Here is a 22,360-nt window from a genome sequence, read left to right as displayed (position 1 = left end):
GGCAGGAGCTCTGCTATAATGCAGCTGTGCTCCTGCCTGTAAACTCCGGGGAATTAATGAAATGCAGGGTGACCTGTAGTTACCTTCATTCGCGGTGATGCGCCCTCTGCTGGATGTCCTCATATGACCTCGAGCGTGGGAACTTTTACCAGGCTCCAGTTCATGAGGACATCCAGCAGAGGGCGCATCACCGCGAATGAAGGTAACTACAGGTCATTGACCCACATTTCATTCATTCGCCAGGGTTTACAGGCACGAGCACAGCTGCATTATAGCAGGCTGGGGGCAGATGTTTGTAGCCAGGGGGGCCAATAACCATGGACCCTCTATAGGCTATTAATATCTGCCCTCAGTCACTGGCTTTACCACTCTGGCGGAGAAAATTGCGCGGGAGCCCACGCCAATTTTTTCCGCGATTTAACCCTTAAATTTAATAGCTACAGCGCCGAACTTTTGCACATACACACTACTAACATTAGTAGTGTGGAATATGAAAAAAAAAGGGGGATATGATATGGTTTACTGTATGTAAACCATGTCTCATATCATGTCGGGTTTAGGCAGGAGAAATGAAAAGCCGGCAATTGAATTACCGGCTTTTCACATATATCGCACTGAAGTAAATATAAAAACATATAGATTTCCCAATGACTTGCATTGGGTTTCGTGTTTCGGCCGATCCCCCGACCCCGACTTTTCAAGAAGATCGGCCGATTTCACTCGACTCGACTTTTGAGAAAGTCGGGTTTCGCGAAACCCGACTCGACGTCAAAAAAGGAATAGTCGCTCAACCCTAGTTACCACTATCATGAAGTAAAATATGTCACGAAAAAAACAATTCCAGAATCATTGGGATATGTTGAAGGGCTCCAGAGCTATAACTTCATAAATTGACAGTGGTCAGAATTGTAAAAATTGAATTAGTCATTAAGTACCAAATTGGCTCTGTCTCTAAGGGGTTAAGAGATGCATAAATGTTTGAGATACTAAGATATCTATATGCTAACCACCAAACAAAGAAAAAAGTGTTTTCTTGTTTTCCTTAAATGGAATCTCTCAGTAGGATCAATCCTCCTAACCCTCAATTACAACTCATTTATCTCAGTATATTGATATATTTAGGATTTTTTTTAAAATTCTGATTAATAGTGATTTCTTAAATTGAAGCAGGACACAACCACATTCAGAACTGCTAAGATGTGCACTTAAGGGCTAGCGATGCTACCATTGTTTGCAATCAATTTTCCTTGCCCTGGAGGATTCACAGTTGAAGAAAAAGAGAATTTTATAATAGTGTGTGATAATTTTCTCTTCTTTGCCATTTGACAGTGAGAAACAAAAAGTGCTCATCTGATAAACAGCATGAATTCCAACACCATCCCTTGTTTGTTTACTCCGCAGAAATCTCACATTTCGACCTTCGAGAAGATGTGGGCGTTCATGAGCAGCAAGCCATCGTCGCTTGTTAAGAGTAATGAGGAAGGCATCCAGCGAGTCCTCTCATCCGACTATGCTCTGCTAATGGAATCAACAGCTATTGAATACATAACTCAGAGGAACTGCAATCTTACACAGATTGGAGGACTCATAGACTCAAAGGGTTATGGAATTGGGACACCCATGGGTAAGAAAAGCGCAATAATTTGACAAACACATGTTTTACGCAGGTCGTTTTCAGAATATGCTTCTTGTTTAATTTATAGGCAGCAGAAAAGGTTACTACCTCAAAGCAAACATCTACCTAGAAAGAAATCCCTTCTCCACTTGAGAAATTCTTACACATATTAAGGATCTACTGAAGCAGTAAAAAATGTTACTGGCATAGGCTGACACTTCAACATATTACAAAAGTTCCTACTTGATGAAAATGAAATATGAATTCAGTTTCACTGACTACATTATATACTCGCTATGTGCTCTTCTAAGAAGACTACACGTAATTAAATGTAATTAAAATGCATTGGTTATTGTTTGCATAGGCATTATTCCTGAGATATGTTATTTGAGAATATCTTAGAGATATTATATTATTTATGACTTAAAAATTTGGAACTCTGAAAAATTAATCAACGTCTCTTGCAAGAAAATTGAGATTTTGGACAGAAAGTGTATATATTCTACATGTGATAAATAAAATTAATTTAATTTCATCCCTAAAAGGCAACGTTCATATAAGTGAAAATTTTCTCATTCGAGAGCATAGGTTCAATTATGCAAATCACACTCTAATCATATTCTGATCAGAGTGTGATCATAGTATGATCATATTCTCCATTCGTTCAGTCCGTGGAAATTGGATGTCATCTAATGTTTTCCATGCACTTATTGACTTGCATGGAAGAGTGCGATCCAATTATTGGATCAAACTCAGACATGCTGCAATTTTTCCCCCGACAGACTTTGTCCGAGTAAAAAATCAGACCTATGCACAGATCCATAGAATAGCATTCAGAAGAGTGCTATCTGTCAAACCAATGGAGAGAACTTGTCCGATCATTATGGTCCTTTACAAAAAATTTTACTTCAACTCATTCCATAAAAAAAGTGCTCGATTGCTTTCCAAATTGCAAAATTATTCTCATTGAATAGCAGTGCTTTCATGGTAAAATACAGATCCATACAAATATGGAACATGCAGTGTTCACAGCTTCATAATACATAACTATGGAGACTCCATGTGCTGCCATAAAGGCTTTAGCTTTGCCAGGTGCTTGAAGTCCCAGTGCTTAATTGTGGTGTTTGGAAATACAGTCTAGCATAATTGATGTAAAGTTTATGTGAATATTAAAATATTAATAATATTTGTTTTTCTTTATCAAGGTTCTCCATACCGAGACCGGATAAGTATTGCTATCCTACAGCTTCAAGAAGCTGATGAAATCCATAAAATGAAAGAAAGGTGGTGGAGAGCTGGAGGCTGCCCAAATGAAAGAAATAAGGAGGCCAGTGCACTGGGCATCCAAAACATGGGAGGCATCTTTATTGTATTGGCAGCAGGTCTGATTCTTTCTGTAGTAGTAGCAGTGGCCGAGTTTATATATAAACTGAGGAAGACGGCAGAGAGAGAGCAGGTCAGTTATTTTTTTTTTATTTCTGGCTGGTGACTGGAGATGAAAAAATATATTAGAGTAGAATTAAATTCTACTCAACTTTTAAAAATCCACATCTTTGAAAACGTTGTTTGCTTGTAACTTGCTTCTGTACAGATTCAGCAAAGTGGCAGCCACTGGTTGCCAATTTTTCAGAATTGTAAAGGGCCATCAAAAGGTTAAAAAAGCGCCTCATATTCACATCGCTGCTCAACCTGACCACTTTGCTGTGCACTGTAACCTCTCAGGTCCTCATCGCATCTTCTGATTTTCACCCTAAGCCAGGTCTTGAAGCACTGATGAGGCCCGGGAGGGTTCTGCTCATGTGCATGCAAGTTAACGATGCTCATGAAATAACGAGAATAACGAGGGACAGTTAATTTGCAGAGAATAACTTGCTTATGAGTCCAATTTCCTGAGAAAGTCCACTCAAACAGTCGAAAAATTCTGCTTGATGCACTCATCTCTACTGTTGACATAAAAATATTAGGTCTTACAATAGGTACAATTATTTGTGTTTAGAATTTCCCAGCAGAGATCCAATTTTCACCTTCGCTACATACAGCAAAAATCACTCTTCTTCGAAGCCTGGTCACAGGCAGGGTTTCAAAATAGCTCCATAATCACAAGCACAGAAGTCATCAGCTGACCTCCAACTGTCATGACAACCCATTGGCAGAGATTGACAGCTTGACAGCGGGGTTTAACAGGTGTTAACAACTGCAGGTGGAGCACCACTGCACCCATGAATCTTAGCGGCTGGTCCTAGCTGTAAAAACAGCCATCACCTGCCGGGTATAGGGTGGGTTCACTGCTTGAACCCACTTTACTCACCCACTTTTGATTTGCACATGTACGGAAGGCATAAAAGGGTTAAAACATCAAAGCTTCTTTTACAATTTTTTAATGTGCTGTGTAGACAGAGCGGGTGTTTCCTTCAACATCACTGTAAGCCTCCTTGCAACACTGAATTCGGTCAGTAAATTTAGGAATCTTTAAAGAGTAACTGTTATTTTAATTTTTTACATAAATCAATAGTACACATATAAATAAGAAACTTTGTAATGTATCTTGTTATATAAATCTGCTTCTTTCTCCTCCAGGATTGATCATTCATGTTGAAAATTCTTAATTCACTGATAACATTTGTCTTCTGTTGACACACATTTTCCCGTTACTGAGATTGAAGATGATAGTTGTTGATTTTAAAGTTCTATGAAGAACTGTAACTTGTTTCAGTAGAACTTGCAATAGAATGTTGGCGTTTGTCTTTAGCTTCTCCCTACTCCCTTTCCTCTTCATAGAATTTATAAGCATCAACTGCCATCTTCTATCATAGTAATGGGAAAATTTGTCTTCAATGAAATCAGATTTTACAATTTTAAGCATGAATTGAGAGTGAAAGATCAATCCATGAGGAGAATTAGGCCATGTTCACACTTCGCGGTTTTTACCGCGGATCCGCGGAGATTTTGATGCTGCGGGTCCGCAGCAGTTTCCATAGCGTTTACATTAACATGTAAACCCTATGGAAACCGCAAACCGCAGTGCACATGCTGCGGGAAAAAACGCGCAGAAACGCAGTGGTTTACAACCCGCAGCATGTCACTTCTTTGTGCAGAATCGCAGCGATTCTGCACCCATAGGAATGCATTGAACCGCTAACTTCCCGCATGGGGCTGTGCCCACGATGCGGGAAGTAAGCAGATAATGTGCGGGTGGTACCCAGGGTGGAGGAGATGAGACTCACCTCCAGGCCCTGGGAAGCATAAATAGTGTAAAAAAAAAAGAATTAAAATAAAAAATGATGCTATACTCACCTCTCAGCGCTGCACGCGGCTGTCCAGTCTGGTTGCTGTGCGAGCAGGACCTGCGGTGACGTCGCGGTCACATGACCGTGATGACGCCGCGGTCACATGACCTTGACGTCACGAAGGTCCTTCTCGGCACAGCATCTTTGGAACCATAGTGCCGCATGCAGCGCCGAGGAGATCCGGACATCAGAGGGTGAGTATAACCAATTTTTATTATTTTTACCATTACTTTTGATGCTGCACATTGCTGCATATGCAGCATCAATAGTATAGGAGTAATCCCGCAGCAGAAATCGCAAAACAAACCGCGATAAATCTGCAGGGATAACCGCAGCGGTTTTGCCCTGCAGATTTATCAATTCCACTGCGGGAGAACCCGCAGAGCACGCCGCAGAGTGTGCACATAGCCTTAAGCAAATTTATTTGATAAGATATATTACAAAATTGTTTATTTTCATGTGAACTATTCATTTTTGAGGAAAACATTAAAACACCGGTCATCTTTAAAGAAAGACAGGCTGAAACCTATACTTAAAATAGGGATGCCGACAGATCCAAACAATAAGGCATCAGATGTCATTGAAGTTTAAGGTACCGTCACATTAAGCAACGCTGCAGCGATATAGACAACTATGCCAATCGCTGCAGCGTCGCTGTTTCGTCGTTGTGTGGTCGCTGGAGAGCTGTCACAAAGACAGCTCTCCAGCGACCAACGATGCCGAAGTCCCCGGGTAACCAGGGTAAACATCGGGTTACTAAGTTCAGGGCCACGCTTAGTAACCCGATGTTTACCCTGGTTACCAGTGTAAATGTAAAAAAAAAACAAACACTACATACTTACATTCCGGTGTGTGTCGCGTCCCCCGGCGTCCGCTTCCCTGCACTGTGTAAGCGCCGGCCCTAAAGCAGAGCGGTGACGTCACCGCTGTGCTTTGCATTACGTCCGGCACTGACACATTCAGTGCAGGAAGCTCTGAGCAGCAGCGCGTAACCCTGTGGACACCGGGGGAAATGACTGTTGTTAACTCTATTTCTGGGCTCCCTCTTGTGGTCACAAGTGGTACTGTGTGAGTGCTGTCTTTCTGCAGGTTTGTGACTGGCATCAGCTGTCTCGTTATCTGTGGTCTGGTTTTCTATTTAAGCTCACTTGGACTCTCAGTTCATGCCTGCTGTCGTTGTATTCAGTGCTATTCTGATTGCTCCTGTCTACATCCGTTATCAGTCTCTCCAAGAGAAGCTAAGTTTTGTTTGCTTATTTTTGCTCATCTGCGTTCAAGATGTGTCCTAGTATATGATGTGTTTAGTCCAGCTTGCTAATATGTGATTTCCCTGCTTGCTGGTGCTCTGGGGTGCTGAGTTGCTCCCCCCACATCGTTAGTTGGTGTGGGGGTTCTCGCATTCTCTGCGTGGATATTTTTGCATAGGGTTTTTTACTGACCGCACAGATCCCTTGCTATTTTCTGCTATCTAGCGTTAGCGGGCCTCATTTGCTTAATCTGTTTCATCTCTGCGTTTGTCTTTTCCTCTTAACTCACCGTTATTATTTGTGGGGGCTTCTATATCTTAGGGGTTATTTCTCTGAGGCAAGTGAGGTCTGTACTTTCTCTTTAGGGGTAGTCAGTTTCTCAGGCCGTGAAGAGACGTCTAGGATTTCAGGATACGTTCCACGGCTACCTTTAGTGTGTGTGGTTAGGATCAGGTTTTGCGGTCAGTCCAGTTACCACATCCCCAGAGCTCGTCCTATTATCTCTCACTTAGCTGGTTAGATTTGTGATCCTAAGCCACTGGGATAATAACAGTACAGCAGGCCTGAAAAGTGTTTAATGCATCGCAGAAGTGGGATAAGAGAAGTCCTGAGTACAATTTTTTTTTTTTCCTCTCCCTTTGCTGCAGTCTGTCCAGCTTCTCTCATCCCCTTAATCTCTCGGTGGCTTTGAGTTCAGCTGCAGACATGGATATTCAGAGTCTGACTTCTAGTGTGGATCATCTTGCTGCAAGGGTGCAAAGCATTCAGGATTTTGTTGTTCACAGTCCTATGTCTGAGCCAAAAGTACCTATTCCTGAGTTGTTTTCTGGAGATAGATCTAGGTTTCTGAATTTTAAGAATAATTGTAAATTATTTCTTTCTTTGAGACCTCGTTCCTCTGGTGATTACGCTCAGCAAGTTAGAATTGTTATCTCCCTGTTACGTGGCGACCCGCAAGATTTGGCTTTCTCCCTGGCGCCGGAAGATCCTGCATTGCTGAATGTGGATGCGTTTTTTCTGGCGCTTGGATTGCTTTATGAGGAACCTAATCTTGAGAACCAGGCAGAAAAGGCCTTACTAGCTCTCTCTCAGGGCCAGGATGAAGCTGAGGTATATTGTCAAAAATTTCAGAAATGGTCGGTGCTTATTTAATGGAATGAGTGTGCCCTGGCTGCAAATTTCAGAGAAGGTCTGTCTGAAGCCATTAAGAATGTTATGGTGGGGTTCCCCACGCCTGCAAGTCTGAATGACTCAATGGCTTTGGCCATTCAGATTGATCGGCGTTTGCGGGAGCGCAAATCTGCGCACCATCTGGCGGTGTTTTCTGAACAGAGACCTGAGTCTATGCAATGTGATCGAATTCTGACCAGAATTGAGCGGCAAAATCATAGATGTCAAAATGGGTTGTGCTTTTACTGTATTGATTCAACTCATGTTATCTCAGCATGCTCTAAGCGCGTAAAAAAAATCGCTAAATCTGTCACTGTTGGTACTATACAGCCTAAATTCATTTTGTCTGTTACTTTAATTTGTTCTTTGTCATCCTACTCGGTTATGGCTTTTGTGGATTCAGGTGCTGCCCTGAACCTGATGGATTTGTCGTTTGCCAGGCGCTGTGGTTTTGTCCTGGAGCCTTTGGAATTCCCTATTCCACTGAGGGGTATTGATGCTACACCATTGGCTGAGAATAAGCCTCAGTATTGGACTCAAGTGACCATGTGCATGACTCCTGTACATCAGGAGGTGATTCACTTTCTTGTGCTGCATAATCTGCATGATGTGGTCGTTTTGGGTCTGCCATGGCTGCAGGCCCATAATCCAGTACTGGATTGGAAAGCTATGTCTGTTTCAAGTTGGGGTTGCCAGGGGATTCATGGCGATGCTCCTTTGGTGTCAATTGCTTCTTCCACTCCTTCTGAGGTCCCTGAGTTTTTGTCGGACTACCAGGATGTATTTGATGAGCCCAGATCCGGTGCCCTGACTCCTCACAGGGATTGTGATTGTGCTATAAATTTGATTCCTGGTAGTAAGTTCCCTAAGGGACGACTTTTTAATTTGTCTGTACCAGAACATGCCGCAATGCGGAGTTATATAAAGGATTCTTTAGAGAAGGGACATATTCGCCCGTCCTCCTCCCCTCTTGGTGCAGGATTCTTTTTTGTGGCCAAGAAGGATGGTTCTCTGAGACCTTGTATAGATTATCGTCTTCTAAATAAAATCAAGGTCAAATTTCAGTATCTTTTGCCATTATTATCTGATCTGTTTGCTCGGATTAAGGGGTCCAGTTGGTTCACCAAGATAGATCTTCGTGGTGCGTATAACCTTGTGCGTATTAAGCAGGGGATGAATGGAAAACAGCATTTAATACGCCCGAAGGCCATTTTGAGTACTTGGTGATGCCTTTTGGACTCTCTAATGCTCCTTCTGTGTTCCAGTCCTTCATGCATGACATCTTCCGAGAATATCTGGATAAATTTATGATTGTGTATCTGGATGACATTTTGGTCTTTTCTGAGGACTGGGAGTCCCATGTGAAGCAGGTCAGGATGGTATTTCAGGTCCTGCGTGCTAATGCCTTATTTGTGAAGGGCTCAAAATGTCTCTTCGGAGTACAGAAGGTTTCCTTTTTGGGTTTTATTTTTTCTCCTTCTACTATTGAGATGGACCCAGTCAAGGTCCAGGCTATTCGTGACTGGACTCAGCCTACATCTGTTAAGAGTCTTCAGAAGTTCTTGGGTTTTGCTCATTTTTACCGTCGCTTCATTGCTAATTTTTCTGGCGTGGTTAAACCCTTGACGGATTTGACCAAGAAGGGTTCTGATGTGACTAATTGGTCTCCTGCGGCAGTGGAAGCCTTTCGGGAGCTGAAGCGCCGGTTTTCTTCAGCTCCAGTCTTATGTCAGCCTGATATCTCTCTTCCTTTCCAGGTCGAGGTGGATGCTTCTGAGATTGGAGCAGGGCCTCTTTTGTCACAGAGAAGCTCTGATGGCTCTGTGATGAAGCCTTGTGCCTTCTTTTCAAGAAAGTTTTCGCCTGCCGAGCGGAATTATGATGTTGGTAATCGGGAGTTGTTGGCTATGAAGTGGGCATTTGAGGAGTGGCGACATTGGCTCGAGGGAGCTAGGCATCGTGTGGTGGTCTTGACTGATCACAAAAATCTGATTTATCTCGAGTCTGCCAAGCGCCTGAATCCTAGACAGGCTCGTTGGTCGTTGTTTTTCTCCTGTTTCAATTTCGTGGTCTCGTACCTGCCTGGTTCGAAGAACGTGAAGGCTGATGCCCTTTCTAGGAGTTTTGTGCCTGACTCTCCGGGAGTTTCAGAGCCGGCTGGTATCCTCAAAGAGGGAGTGATTTTGTCTGCCATTTCCCCAGATTTGCGACGAGTGCTGCAGAAATTTCAGGCTGATAGACCTGACCGTTGCCCACCAGAGAGACTGTTTGTCCCAGATAGATGGACCAGCAGAGTTATTTCCGAGGTTCATTCTTCGGTGTTGGCAGGTCATCCTGGGATTTTTGGTACCAGAGATTTGGTGGCTAGGTCCTTCTGGTGGCCTTCCTTGTCGCGGGATGTGCGTTCCTTTGTGCAGTCCTGTGGGATTTGTGCTCGGGCTAAGCCTTGCTGTTCTCGTGCCAGCGGTTTGCTTTTGCTTTTGCCTTTGCCTGTCCTGAAGAGGCCTTGGACGCACATTTCCATGGATTTTATTTCAGATCTTCCAGTATCCCAGAGAATGTCTGTCATCTGGGTGGTGTGTGATCGTTTTTCCAAAATGGTCCATTTGGTGCCCTTGCCTAAGTTGCCTTCCTCCTCCGATTTGGTTCCTTTATTTTTTCAGAATGTGGTTCGCTTGCACGGCATCCCTGAAAATATTGTGTCTGACAGAGGATCCCAGTTTGTGTCCAGATTTTGGCAGATTTTTTGTGCTAAGATGGGCATTGATTTGTCTTTTTTGTCGGCCTTCCATCCTCAGACGAATGGCCAAACCGAGCGAACTAATCAGACGTTGGAAACTTATTTAAGATGTTTTGTTTCTGCTGATCAGGATGATTGGGTGACTTTTTTGCCATTGGCCGAGTTTGCCCTTAATAATCGGGCTAGTTCTGCTACTTTGGTTTCGCCTTTTTTCTGCAATTCTGGTTTTCATCCTCGTTTTTCCTCGGGTCAGGTTGAGCCTTCTGACTGTCCGGGGGTGGATTCTGTGGTGAATAGGTTGCAGCAGATTTGGAACCATGTGGTGGACAATTTGAAGTTGTCACAGGAGAAGGCTCAGCGCTTTGCCAACCGCCGTCACGGTGTTGGTCCCCGACTTCGTGTTGGGGATTTGGTATGTCTGTCTTCTCGGTATGTTCCTATGAAGGTTTCCTCTCCTAAATTCAAGCCTCGCTTCATCAGTCCTTATAAGATTTTGGAAATCCTTAACCCGGTGTCTTTTCGTTTGGACCTCCCAGCATCGTTTGCCATTCATAATGTGTTCCATAGGTCTTTGTTGCGGAGGTATGTGGTGCCTGTGGTTTCTTCTGTTGAGCCTCCTGCTCCGGTGCTGGTTGAGGGCGAATTGGAGTACGTGGTGGAGAAGATCTTGGATTCTCGTGTTTCCAGACGGAGGCTTCAGTATTTAGTTAAGTGGAAGGGCTATGGTCAGGAGGATAATTCCTGTGTTGTCGCCTCTGATGTTCATGCGGCCGATTTGGTCCGTGCCTTCCATGCGGCTCATCCTGATCGCCCTGGGGGTCTTAATGAGGGTTCGGTGACCCCTCCTCAAGGGGGGGGGGTACTGTTGTGAACTCTATTTCTGGGCTCCCTCTTGTGGTCACAAGTGGTACTGTGTGAGTGCTGTCTTTCTGCAGGTTTGTGACTGGCATCAGCTGTCTCGTTATCTGTGGTCTGGTTTTCTATTTAAGCTCACTTGGACTCTCAGTTCATGCCTGCTGTCGTTGTATTCAGTGCTATTCTGATTGCTCCTGTCTACATCCATTATCAGTCTCTCCAAGAGAAGCTAAGTTTTGTTTGCTTATTTTTGCTCATCTGCATTCAAGATGTGTCCTAGTATATGATGTGTTTAGTCCAGCTTGCTAATATGTGATTTCCCTGCTTGCTGGTGCTCTGGGGTGCTGAGTTGCTCCCCCCACATCGTTAATTGGTGTGGGGGTTCTCGCATTCTCTGCGTGGATATTTTTGCATAGGGTTTTTTACTGACCGCACAGATCCCTTGCTATTTTCTGCTATCTAGCATTAGCGGGCCTCATTTGCTTAATCTGTTTCATTTCTGCGTTTGTCTTTTCCTCTTAACTCACCGTTATTATTTGTGGGGGCTTCTATATCTTAGGGGTTATTTCTCTGAGGCAAGTGAGGTCTGTACTTTCTCTTTAGGGGTAGTCAGTTTCTCAGGCCATGAAGAGACGTCTAGGATTTCAGGATACGTTCCACGGCTACCTTTAGTGTGTGCGGTTAGGATCAGGTTTTGCGGTCAGTCCAGTTACCACATCCCCAGAGCTCGTCCTATTATCTCTCACTTAGCTGGTTAGATTTGTGATCCTAAGCCACTGGGATTATAACACGTGACAGACATCAGAAGGTGAGTATGTACTGTTTTTTTTTAACTTTTACAATGGTAACCAGGGTAAATATCGGGTTACTAAGCGCGGCCCTGCGCTTAGCAACCCGATATTTACCCTGGTTACCATTGTAAAACATTGCTGGCATTGTTGCTTTTGCTGTCAAACACAATGATACACGCCGATCTGACGACCAAATAAAGTTCTGGACTTCTAGCTCCGACCAGCGATTTCACAGCAGGATCCAGATCGCTGCTGCGTGTCAAACACAACGATATCGCTATCCAGGACGCTGCAACGTCACGGATCGCTATCGTTGTAAAGTTGTTCAGTGTGAAGGTACCTTTAGATAAACATTATAGGGGTTTTGCTACTCTTGCAAAATACTAGAGGTAAACAGTGTGTGGAGTAGAACAGCACAGCTTCACAAACTATTAGTTGTCATTGCCATGAACTGCAGCTCAGCTCCCAAAAAGACTGTCTGGGGTTGAATAGTGATAGACAAATTTATGAGAATATAATTGAATGATCATTGAAATTTACAAAAATCTGTATTCTCCAAAATATGTATTTTGCGCAATTCACTGTTAGGTTAGGGCTAGCGGAACGCACCAAATGAATATATGATTTTATTATGATAGATGCGTTCGCAGCCCGGGGTCCACCGTGCAGGAGAACCTGCTGCTAGCAAATAGCGGAACTAAATGACGGTGTTAGCTAACTCTGTTACTTCACAGCGCAGCTGTGAACTCAAACCACTGCGCCCTGTTAGACTCCACAGAGGCACAGGCTACTGCCTAAACAAGAGCAGTCAGTGGTCATGCATGCACACGAAACTCCTCGCCGGAGGTGCCAACATTCTAAGGGCTTATTTCGGTCTGGTCCCTGAATACCCAAGCATACAAACTCCTCGCCGGAGGTGCCAGCATTCAAGGGGCTTATTTCAGCCGGGTCCCTGAACACACTCATACAAGACCACACTGGCGCAAAGTACATAATTAAAGAGCAATACTAGCACATGGCCGTGTGGCCATGTGAGCCTTAAATAGTTGCAGCACGTTCAGGACCTTCCTGGAAGGACCAATGAGAGGCTGCCACAGAGCATGAGCACCTACAGGACATTAGCTGCAGTGTCTGATCATGTGACCCTCGATCTCCACTGAGAGATCTTACAATGGGCATGCTCAGAACGAGAAAAGCAGGACTTAGTCCCAGAAGCATCTGCTCGCCGCTGCCCAGCACTGACTTCAATGGCAGAGGCAGGAAAAGCAGCAGTAACTCTCTGTACAGAGCCAGACTGAGCAAGCCGCTGGGACCGACATCTCCGCTAAGCAGACTCCACTGCGGCAGGAGAAGAATGGGAGACCGCAGCAGAGATGGCCCGAGATTCCCCCTGTGCAGAGACGGAAACTCGACCTCTAACATTTCCCCCCCTCCTAGGGCCCCCCCCATTGGACCTCGCTACGCTTGAAGGCAGCAATGAGCTGCAGAGCCCAAATGTGCTCAGCAGGCTCCCAGGACCTATCCTCAGGACCGTAACCCTTCCAGTCCACCAAATAAATTTTTTTGCCACAAACCACCTTGCACCCCAAAATAGCAATCACCTCGTAATCGTCCGTAGACGAACCCGATGTCCCGGCAGATGACTCGGAAAACTGGGACATGTACACAGGTTTCAAGAGGGACACATGAAAGGTGTCGGTGATACCCAGGCATGGCGGAAGGGCTAAATGGTAGACCACAGGGTTAACCTGTTCGAGGACCTTGAAAGGACCCAAGTAGTGAGGTGCAAACTTAGTAGACTCAACACGCAGCCTGATGTTATTGGCGGAGAGCCACACTAAGTCGTCAGGAGCAAAGGTCGGAGCGGGGCGCCGATGTGCATTGGCGGAGGACCTCATTCTCTCCTTGGAGGCCTGAATGGCATCCTGAGTGCGGTCTCAAATATCCCGTGCCTCTACAGCCCAGTCTGCCACCCTGGAGTCGGCAGAAGACACGGGCATAGGCACAGGTACCCGCGGATGCTGACCATAGTTGAGGAGGAATGGGATTTGTCCAGTGGAGTCGGCTACCGCATTGTTCAGCGCAAACTCTGCCCACGGTAGCAAGGATGCCCAGTCATCCTGCCTGGCTGAGACAAAATGTTGCAGATATGTGACCAAGGTCTGATTGGCCCTCTCTACCAATCCATTCATCTCAGGATGATATGCGGAAGAGAGATTTAACTCAATGCTGAGAAGACGACAAAACTCTTTCCAGAACCGAGACACAAACTGGGGACCCCGGTCACTGACAATTTTGTCTGGCATACCATGTAGGCGGAAGATGTGATTTATGAACAACGCTGCCAAGGCCCGTGCCGAAGGTAACCGTGGAAGCGGCACCAAATGCACCATTTTAGAAAAATGATCAGTGATAACCCACATGATGGTACAGCCCCGAGACTTGGGCAAACCCACCACAAAGTCCATCCCGACCATCTCCCAGGGCCTGTCTGCCACCGGCAATGGATAGAGTAACCCAGCTGGCCGTTGTCGAGGAGACTTATTTTTGGCGCAGGAGACACACGCCTGAATATGATCCCTGACATCACGGACCATATGTGGCCACCAGTACGTCCTCGCCAACAGCTCAGATGTCCTTTTTTCCCAAAATGTCCACCCACCCTGGACGAATGAGCCCACGAGAGAACCTCCGGTCGCAAACTGGATGGTACAAAAGTCTTGCCCGGAGACACAGACTCTAGCGAAACTGGAGCTACGGTTCTCAGACTCTCAGTGGGGACAAGAAGCCGAGGCTCCTCTTCCTCCTCCTCCACAGATGACACAACGGAGTGAGAGAGAGCGCCGGCACGAATGTTCTTCTCCCCCGAAAGAAAATGGAGGGTGAAATGGAACCGGGAGAAGAACAAGGACCATCTAGCCTGGTGAGAATTTAACCGCTGGGCTTTCTGCAGGTACACCAAATTTTTATGGTCTGTGAAGACTTGGAAAGGAAAACGAGCTCCCTCCAAGAGGTGTCTCCACTCCGAGAAAGCCAACTTCATGGCCAGCAACTCCCTGTCCCCGATAGAATAATTCCTCTCTGCTGGTGAGAAGGTCTTAGAAAAGAAGAAGCAAGGATGCTTCCGACCTTGAGCATCTTTTTGGAAAAGGATCGCTCCAGCACCAACAGATGAGGCATCCACCTCCATGATAAATGGTTTGTCTACATCGGGGCGATGTAGGATGGGAGCGCTAGCGAAGTGTGACTTTATGGATTTAAAGGCCTTGGAGACCTCCTCAGACCAAAATTTGGGATTTGCTCCTTTCTTGGTAAGGGCAACCAAGGGAGCTACCAAAGTTGAGAAGTGTGGAATGAACTGTCGATAGTAGTTAATGAACCCCATAAAGCGCTGCACCACTTTAAGAGAATGGGGTTCCTGCCAGTCCATCACAGCCTGTAGCTTGGCAGGATCCATAGCCAAACCCTGGGCAGAGATGAAATAACCAAGAAATGGCAAGGACTCCTGCTCAAACACACACTTCTCCAACTTGGCGTAGAGGGAGTTTGCCCGTAAGAGGTCAAAGACTTTGCGAATATCTCTCCGATGGGAGTCAATATCTGGAGCATAGATGAGAATATCATCCAGATAGACTACAACCGAGGTGGTGAGCATATCTCGGAAGAAGTCGTTCACAAAGTCTTGGAAAAAAGCTGGGGCATTACAGAGCCCGAAGGGCATCACCAGATACTCATAGTGCCCATCCCTGGTGTTAAAAGCTGTCTTCCATTCGTCCCCCTCACAGATGCGAATCAGGTTGTAAGCACCCCACAGATCTAATTTTGTAAATACCCTTGCTCCCCGTAGCCTATCAAAAAGCTCAGATATCAGGGGTAATGGGTATTTGGTGATGGCGTTAAGACCCCTGTAATCAATACATGGACGCAGTTCTCCATTCTTCTTCTGAACAAAGAAGAACCCAGCCCCAGCAGGCGACACTGACTTCCTGATGAACCCTCTTGCCAGATTCTCTTGGATGTACTGAGACATAGCCTCCATCTCCGGGAGAGATAATGGATAAACTCGACCCCGGGGAGGCTCAGCACCAGGCAAGAGGTCAATAGGACAGTCATAGGGGCGGTAAGACGGAAGGGTCTCCGCCGCCTTTTTGGAGAACACGTCCGCATGAGACCAGTATTGCTTGGGGAGAAAGGATAGATCTGCGGGTACCTCTGTAGTAGCAACCTGAATGCACTCCCTTTGACACCTACCCTCACAAGACTCACCCATCCCAAAATTCTGCCTGAGGACCACTCGATATGTGGAGAGTGGTACCGTAACCAAGGTGTTCCCAACAGGACCTCATCAATTCCCTCAGGTATGACGAGCAGAGATATTGTCTCCTGATGGGATGGCGACATGGACAGAGAAAAAGGAATGGTCTGGTGAGTTATCTGTGAGGGCAGTGTCGACCCATTCACCACTCATACCGTAACTGGTTGCGCTAGCATAACCATGGGTATTGCATGACGTTGGGCGAAGGCGGAAGACATAAAATTGCCCTCCGCCCCAGAATCCACGCACAGCTCTACTGAGTGGGAGGATGAGCCAATAATTGTCCCCTTAAAGGACAATTTTGAGGCAAACGTCGCCGTATCTAGTGTACCTCCACTGAATACCACTAGAGACTGACGTCTCCTCGACCGCTGGAAACATCTGGTGGCAAGATGTTCAGACAGCTGGCAAACATGACAGACCTTTGGTGCCAAAGCGGTCCGGGACTTAGAACCCGCTCGAGACATCTCCCTGGACTCATGTGACTCAGGAACCTGGACCGGAGATTCCAGAGGCTTGGCGAACGTGGGAGCCAGCCGATACCTCTGCCTACACTGGTCTCGCTCTAACCTCCACTCGTTAAAACGGAGGTCAATACGGGTAGAGACAGTTATTAACTCCTCCAGTGTGGCTGGAATCTCCCTAGTGGCCAGAGTGTCCTTAACGTGATCAGCCAGCCCCCTCCAAAATATGGGGATAAGGGCTTTATCCGACCACTCCAGCTCTGAAGCTAAAATTTGGAAACGGATGGCAAATTGGCTGACCAAGGACTCACCCTGAGTTAATGCCAGCAGTTGGAGCGCTATAACATGGGTGACTTGAGGTCCTAGGAAGACCTGTTTCAGAGTGCTCAGAAACAATGGAGCACTCTGCACCACACGATCGTCATGCTCCCACAGCGGCGTAAGCCCATTCCAACGCCCTGTCTGACAAGAGGGACACAATAAATCCCACCTTAGCCCGCTCTGTGGGAAAATGTGCAGCCAGTAGCTCGAGGTGAATAGAGCACTGACTCACGAATCCCCTACAAGATCTGCTTTCTCCAGAAAATTTTTCTGGCAGCGGAAGGCACGAAAATGTCAGAACAGGGGTGGCAGTAGATAAGGTGGCTGCAGCCACGCTAGCAGCCTGTACAGCAACTGCGAAAATATCCACAGCTGAGGTTGAGCTCTCGAGAGCCGCCAACCTACCCTCCAGCTGCTGGATATACCGCAAAGATTGCTGTATGTCCGCCATTTACTAGCCAGACCCTGGCGCTAGTATTATGTTAGGTTAGGGCTAGCGGAACGCACCAAATGAATATATCATTTTATTATGATAGATGCGTTCGCAGCCCGGGGTCCACTGTGCAGGAGAACCTGCTGCTAGCAAATAGCGGAACTAAATGACGGTGTTAGCTAACTCTGTTACTTCACAGAGCAGCCGTGAACTCAAACCACTGCGCCCTGTTAGACTCCACAGAGGCACAGGCTACTGCCTAAACAAGAGCAGTCAGTGGTCATGCATGCACACGAAACTCCTCGCCGGAGGTGCCAGCATTCTGAGGGCTTATTTCGGCCTGGTCCCTGAATACCCAAGCATACAAACTCCTCGCCGGAGGTGCCAGCATTCTAGGGGCTTATTTCAGCCGGGTCCCTGAACACACTCATACAAGACCACACTGGCGCAAAGTACATAAATAAAGAGCAATACTAGCGCATGGCCGTGCGGCCATGCGAGCCTTAAATAGTTGCATGCTCAGAACGAGAAAAGCAGGACTTAGTCCCAGAAGTATCTGCTCACCGCTGCCCAGCACTGACTTCAATGGCAGAAGCAGGAAAAGCAGCAGTAACTCTCTGTACAGAGCCAGACTGAGCGAGCCGCTGGGACCGACGTCTCCGCTGAGCAGACTCCACTGCGGCAGGAGAATGGGAGACCGCAGCGGAGATGGCCCGAGATTCCCCCTGTGCAGAGACGGAAACTCGACCCCTAACATTCACTTCTAGCTAATTCTGCAAAATGGCTGAATCATAGAGGGACAAACAAATGGTTAAATTGAAAAAATATGCTCCCCTAACCTGTCATCACTGCAATCCGCATTGCGGTCCTCAAACTTCCTTCTTTTACCCTTCTCCCATCCTTCTTCTATCTTGTCCAGGACTTTTGGATGGACAAGGCCACTAATGTCACAGTAGCAAATGCTATCAAGACAAACGTTGTGATGTCACAACATTATGGCATTTGTCAGCCAAGTGACAGCATGGCGCACAGTGACATTAGTAAGAGTCTTGTCGAGCCTAAAGCCAGGACCTAGAGTGATGAAGACCAAAGAAAATGTGCGTTACGATGGAAGGGGAAAAGATGAGGCACCGAGCTGCAGACTGCAAGCTGCTGGGATGATGGGATATGTATTCTGCTCTGTGGTCAAGAGAAACTTTAGAGCCTAATAAGTAATATTCAGTTTCCAAAGAATAAGTTAGCTGAAAATTTAATTTCCCTGTAAAATATCCAAGACTTGACGAATTTGAATCTCAAATCTCGGATTTGCTCATCTGTGATGTTGTACCCTCAGCAATTTGATATTGATGCTCTATTGTACGGTCATCCTACAAAACCAATATGATGGGTATCTGCATTTTGTTACAGTGGGTGGCAATTTTTTTGCTTTTGACACATGTTATTAAAGGGAACCTGTCAGCAGGATTGTGCTCAGTAACTTACACTCAGTGTCAGGTCGGCGCTGTTATACTGAATAAAATTATACCTTGGTTGATGAAATCCATCTTGTGGTTGTTCTTTAATCTTTATTTTCAGTTTTGTGCTAATGAAATTCTCATGCCCTAAGGTGGTTTGGTGTATGTGTTGCTTGGATTATATATTCATAATGCAGACTGCTGACAGGTCACTGATCACTGGCACCGCCCGTGCATGCGCAATAGCAGCTGTCCGCGATCTGCGAGAGCTGCTACTGCGCAGGCCCAGCAGCACCATCTTGGTGGAGGACTTTTTTTGTTCTCCAGCAAGATGGAGCCGCCAGCACCTGCGCAACAGCAGCTATTGGATCTCTATACAAACCAATAGCTGCTACTGTGCAGGCACGGCAAGTGCCATTTTCAAAATTACTTTTTTTTATTTTCTTGCTCAAGTACATCTGCAAAAGGGATAAAAGTGCACAGTAACCATGTGATTATACTGCAGCGCAGGGGTCATGGCCAGCACCTACCTGCAGAATCATTTTTTTTTAAATTCAGTATGTGATGGTATTCATTGTGTAAACTAGGGGGCGGGTCAGTGAGGGATCAGTGACCTTTCAGCAGTCTGCATTATGAATACCTAATCAGAGCATCGCATTCACCATCCCTGACTTAGGGCATGAGAATCTTACTAACACAAAACTGAAAATAAAGATTAAGAAACAACCACAAGACGGATTTCATCACCAGGTATCATTTTATTCAGTATAACGGCGCCGACCTGACAGTCTCTGTAGGTTACCCAGCAAAATCCTGCTGACAGGTTCCCTTTAAGTGGAGGATTTTGTAACTACCAATATTCTATAAATATTTCCATACAGGACCAACTATGACAGAATTGAGAACTGTCTTCTCTCCATGGTGTTATAGTAGCCAGTGATTGAGTAGCCTCATAGAGCTGCTATGTGAATACCATTGCCAAGAAAGAGTTTTCTGTGTATCAAAAAGCTATTCTGTGGTTTATAAAAAAAAATGCTAAAAGTCTGTTTTTAAAAATATATAGTCATGACTTGAAATGTTCTAATGAATGCTTCCTTTAATGTCAATGATTTTTTTTTAGAAAAATCTCGACATGTTGTAAGACTGTACATGATAATAGAACCTGATGACATGAAATTGATTCTCATGCCTTTTCTTCTTCAGCGTTCTTTTTGCAGCACAATGGCTGATGAGATCCGATTATCTCTCACCTGCCAACGGCGTGTCAAACATAAACCTCAGCCACCTGTCATGGTCAAGAGTGACGCCGTAATTAACATGCACACTTTCAATGACAGAAGACTGCCTGGAAAGGATAACATGACCTGCAATACTGGATTAACCCCAGTATTTCCATAGAACAATGAAATGTGTGCACAATAGTCTTGATATCAGTCCTTGATCGAAAACTTTCATGCCCTTTATCAATATTGACTTATAAAGAAGCCAAGGGCATTACACATTCTTATACCCTACAGCCAGAAGTCTCTTGTTTACACACAAAACTTACAGAGGCATTTTATCGCCAAGTTAATTTCACCCTCAGTGGACATTGAGAAGCCACATAGACTTTGTGGCATTATTGAGCATGGCAATAAAAATGAAAATGACTTTGTCTTTGCTGGAAGCTTTGAGAAGAAGGAAGATCAGTTCTGTCTTGTTGTTCACAGCACACTTGCTACAAACGTATGGTCTGCCAAACTGCTCAGTGGGAACTCATACCTCAATGCTGTGCCTATGAGGAGTTTGCAAAAGGCGCAGACTTTAAGTTATGTCTGAATCAGACAGCTAATGGGTCCTTAAATGCGGCTGACACATGAAGATTACTACTTCAGAACTAATGCCAACCTAGAATAACATACCTAAGCTGAGAAAAGGGGACTACAACACCACCTTATTACTTATGTGCTTTCCTTTGCACAGTTCAACAAGACTCTTAGCATGAACCTTCAACCTGCAAGGAAAAACATATCACTCAGTAATGCCATTCTGTATACATTTCTTTTTAACCATACGTCTTTATTGCAGTGATTCGTTATGAAGCTACCACAAGTCTCAAATAAATCCCACAGGACCATAATGCCAACCCAGGAAACAAAGTAACCAAAGATAGGGTTTTATCTGTTATCACAACTGGTCAAAGCACAGTGTGATTCACTGGAGCCAAATTTCTCATGGAAATCAGAAAAAAAAGGAAAATGTATTTTTGGCCTATACACAGAAGGCAAATGGTTATGGAAGGCAGCTATGGTACTCTGTGCAGGATGACACTTTGGGATTTGGGTATAGAAAAATTACATTGTAGCGACCCAGCTGTCATATCTGTGTGCCCGTATTGCCATCTTCATTCTTCTCAGTGGTAAAAGACATACTGTTATATACACAGTTTTTATATTGGTGCAACTTTTTATTTCCTTTTTTTCTGTGCTGTTAATACTGCACCAAATCCATGTCAAATGTGTAAAGTAATGTAATGAAACAAAAATACATGTTTTTCTTCTATTTTATTAACTCCATCGTATTCTGTCTTGCTCATTAACAATATTAGAATTTCATAGGTAAATGGCAAAATTACGACCTACATTCATAAATAATGATGGATCTTCCAAAATGGCACATTTTGAACTAAATAATTTTTTTGCCTGAAATTATATTCTTCTTCACAATCTAAAATATATGTGCACTCTTATGATTCCAGGGCAGCGTTTAAGAAACTATCATTCTATTTTAAAGGGGTTGTCTACACTTGGGACAAAAGTATGCTCAATCAATTATGCTCAATCGTAACAACGTGCACACAGTTCCTGGTTTTCCAGGTGAAATTGGGCAGGCATGTGACCTTTTATACTTGCAGTCATGTGTTGACTAGACTTGGCTTCTTTCAATTTCAACTTCTATTGAAAGAGGCCAAACACATCTAGTTGGCAAATTACTGCAATCATGTGATCGCCCCTAGGAACAGTAGGGAATCATGACCACTTGTGCACCACAAGCTGTCACTTCAGCACTCTGCAGTCACATAGTGCCGACTTTGGACCCATTTACCTATTTACTCAGAAGGTTATAAAATTACATTACATTAAGGGTTTATCTGTTTTATGTAACATTGTAATACACTTTCATGGGAACTGTATACAGATATTGTAAGCTACATGCACATAATCATATAATCAATTATCTAAAAGGGACTACAAAGTTGTGACTGCACAATTTTTTTGCCAATGGATTAATGCTGGATCCATTGTAACTGATCACTACTGGACATGTGAACACAGCCTAACGTGTTTTATCTCCAGCATTCATCAAGATTTCCTCCAGCTTTCTTCAAAGGAAGATCCACATAAAGGGGAGACAAGACGCCAGGTATCAGATTTCCCATATTGTTTGACCAAACAACAGTGTGACCCTAGAGTTTTAGAGAAATAAATAATTCAGCTTAGCACTTTACGTTAACACCCTACTCGATTTTAGTCTTTTCAGTTTTACATACAGTGTATTGCATTCATTTTTTTATTAATAATTATTTCATTTTTATCTGAATGTTTTTCTTTGTGTTTCAGAAACATTTTTTGTAGAAATCTTGTAGACAACACAGCGATTAATTTCATTCCAATTAATTCCATTTTCAG

The 22,360-nt window shown here is 44.7% G+C and overlaps 1 protein-coding gene across 1 annotated transcript in view; it reads left to right on the top strand.

Moving 5' to 3' along the window:
• GRIK3 (glutamate ionotropic receptor kainate type subunit 3) overlaps positions 1-21,233 on the top strand; it is an 811,677-nt gene extending 790,444 nt beyond the window's left edge. Inside the window, exons 14-16 of the mRNA XM_077295874.1 lie at positions 1,402-1,624; positions 2,821-3,071; positions 19,896-21,233. Of these exons, the coding sequence (XP_077151989.1) occupies positions 1,402-1,624; positions 2,821-3,071; positions 19,896-20,090 (669 nt within the window). The 3' untranslated portion in view covers positions 20,091-21,233. The remainder of the gene's footprint in view (positions 1-1,401; positions 1,625-2,820; positions 3,072-19,895) is intronic.
• The last annotated feature ends 1,127 nt before the right edge of the window (positions 21,234-22,360 follow it).

Source organism: Ranitomeya variabilis, chromosome 3, assembly GCF_051348905.1.
Source record: "Ranitomeya variabilis isolate aRanVar5 chromosome 3, aRanVar5.hap1, whole genome shotgun sequence".
Lineage (NCBI taxonomy): Eukaryota > Metazoa > Chordata > Amphibia > Anura > Dendrobatidae > Ranitomeya > Ranitomeya variabilis.
This window is presented reverse-complemented; position numbering and strand designations above follow the sequence as displayed.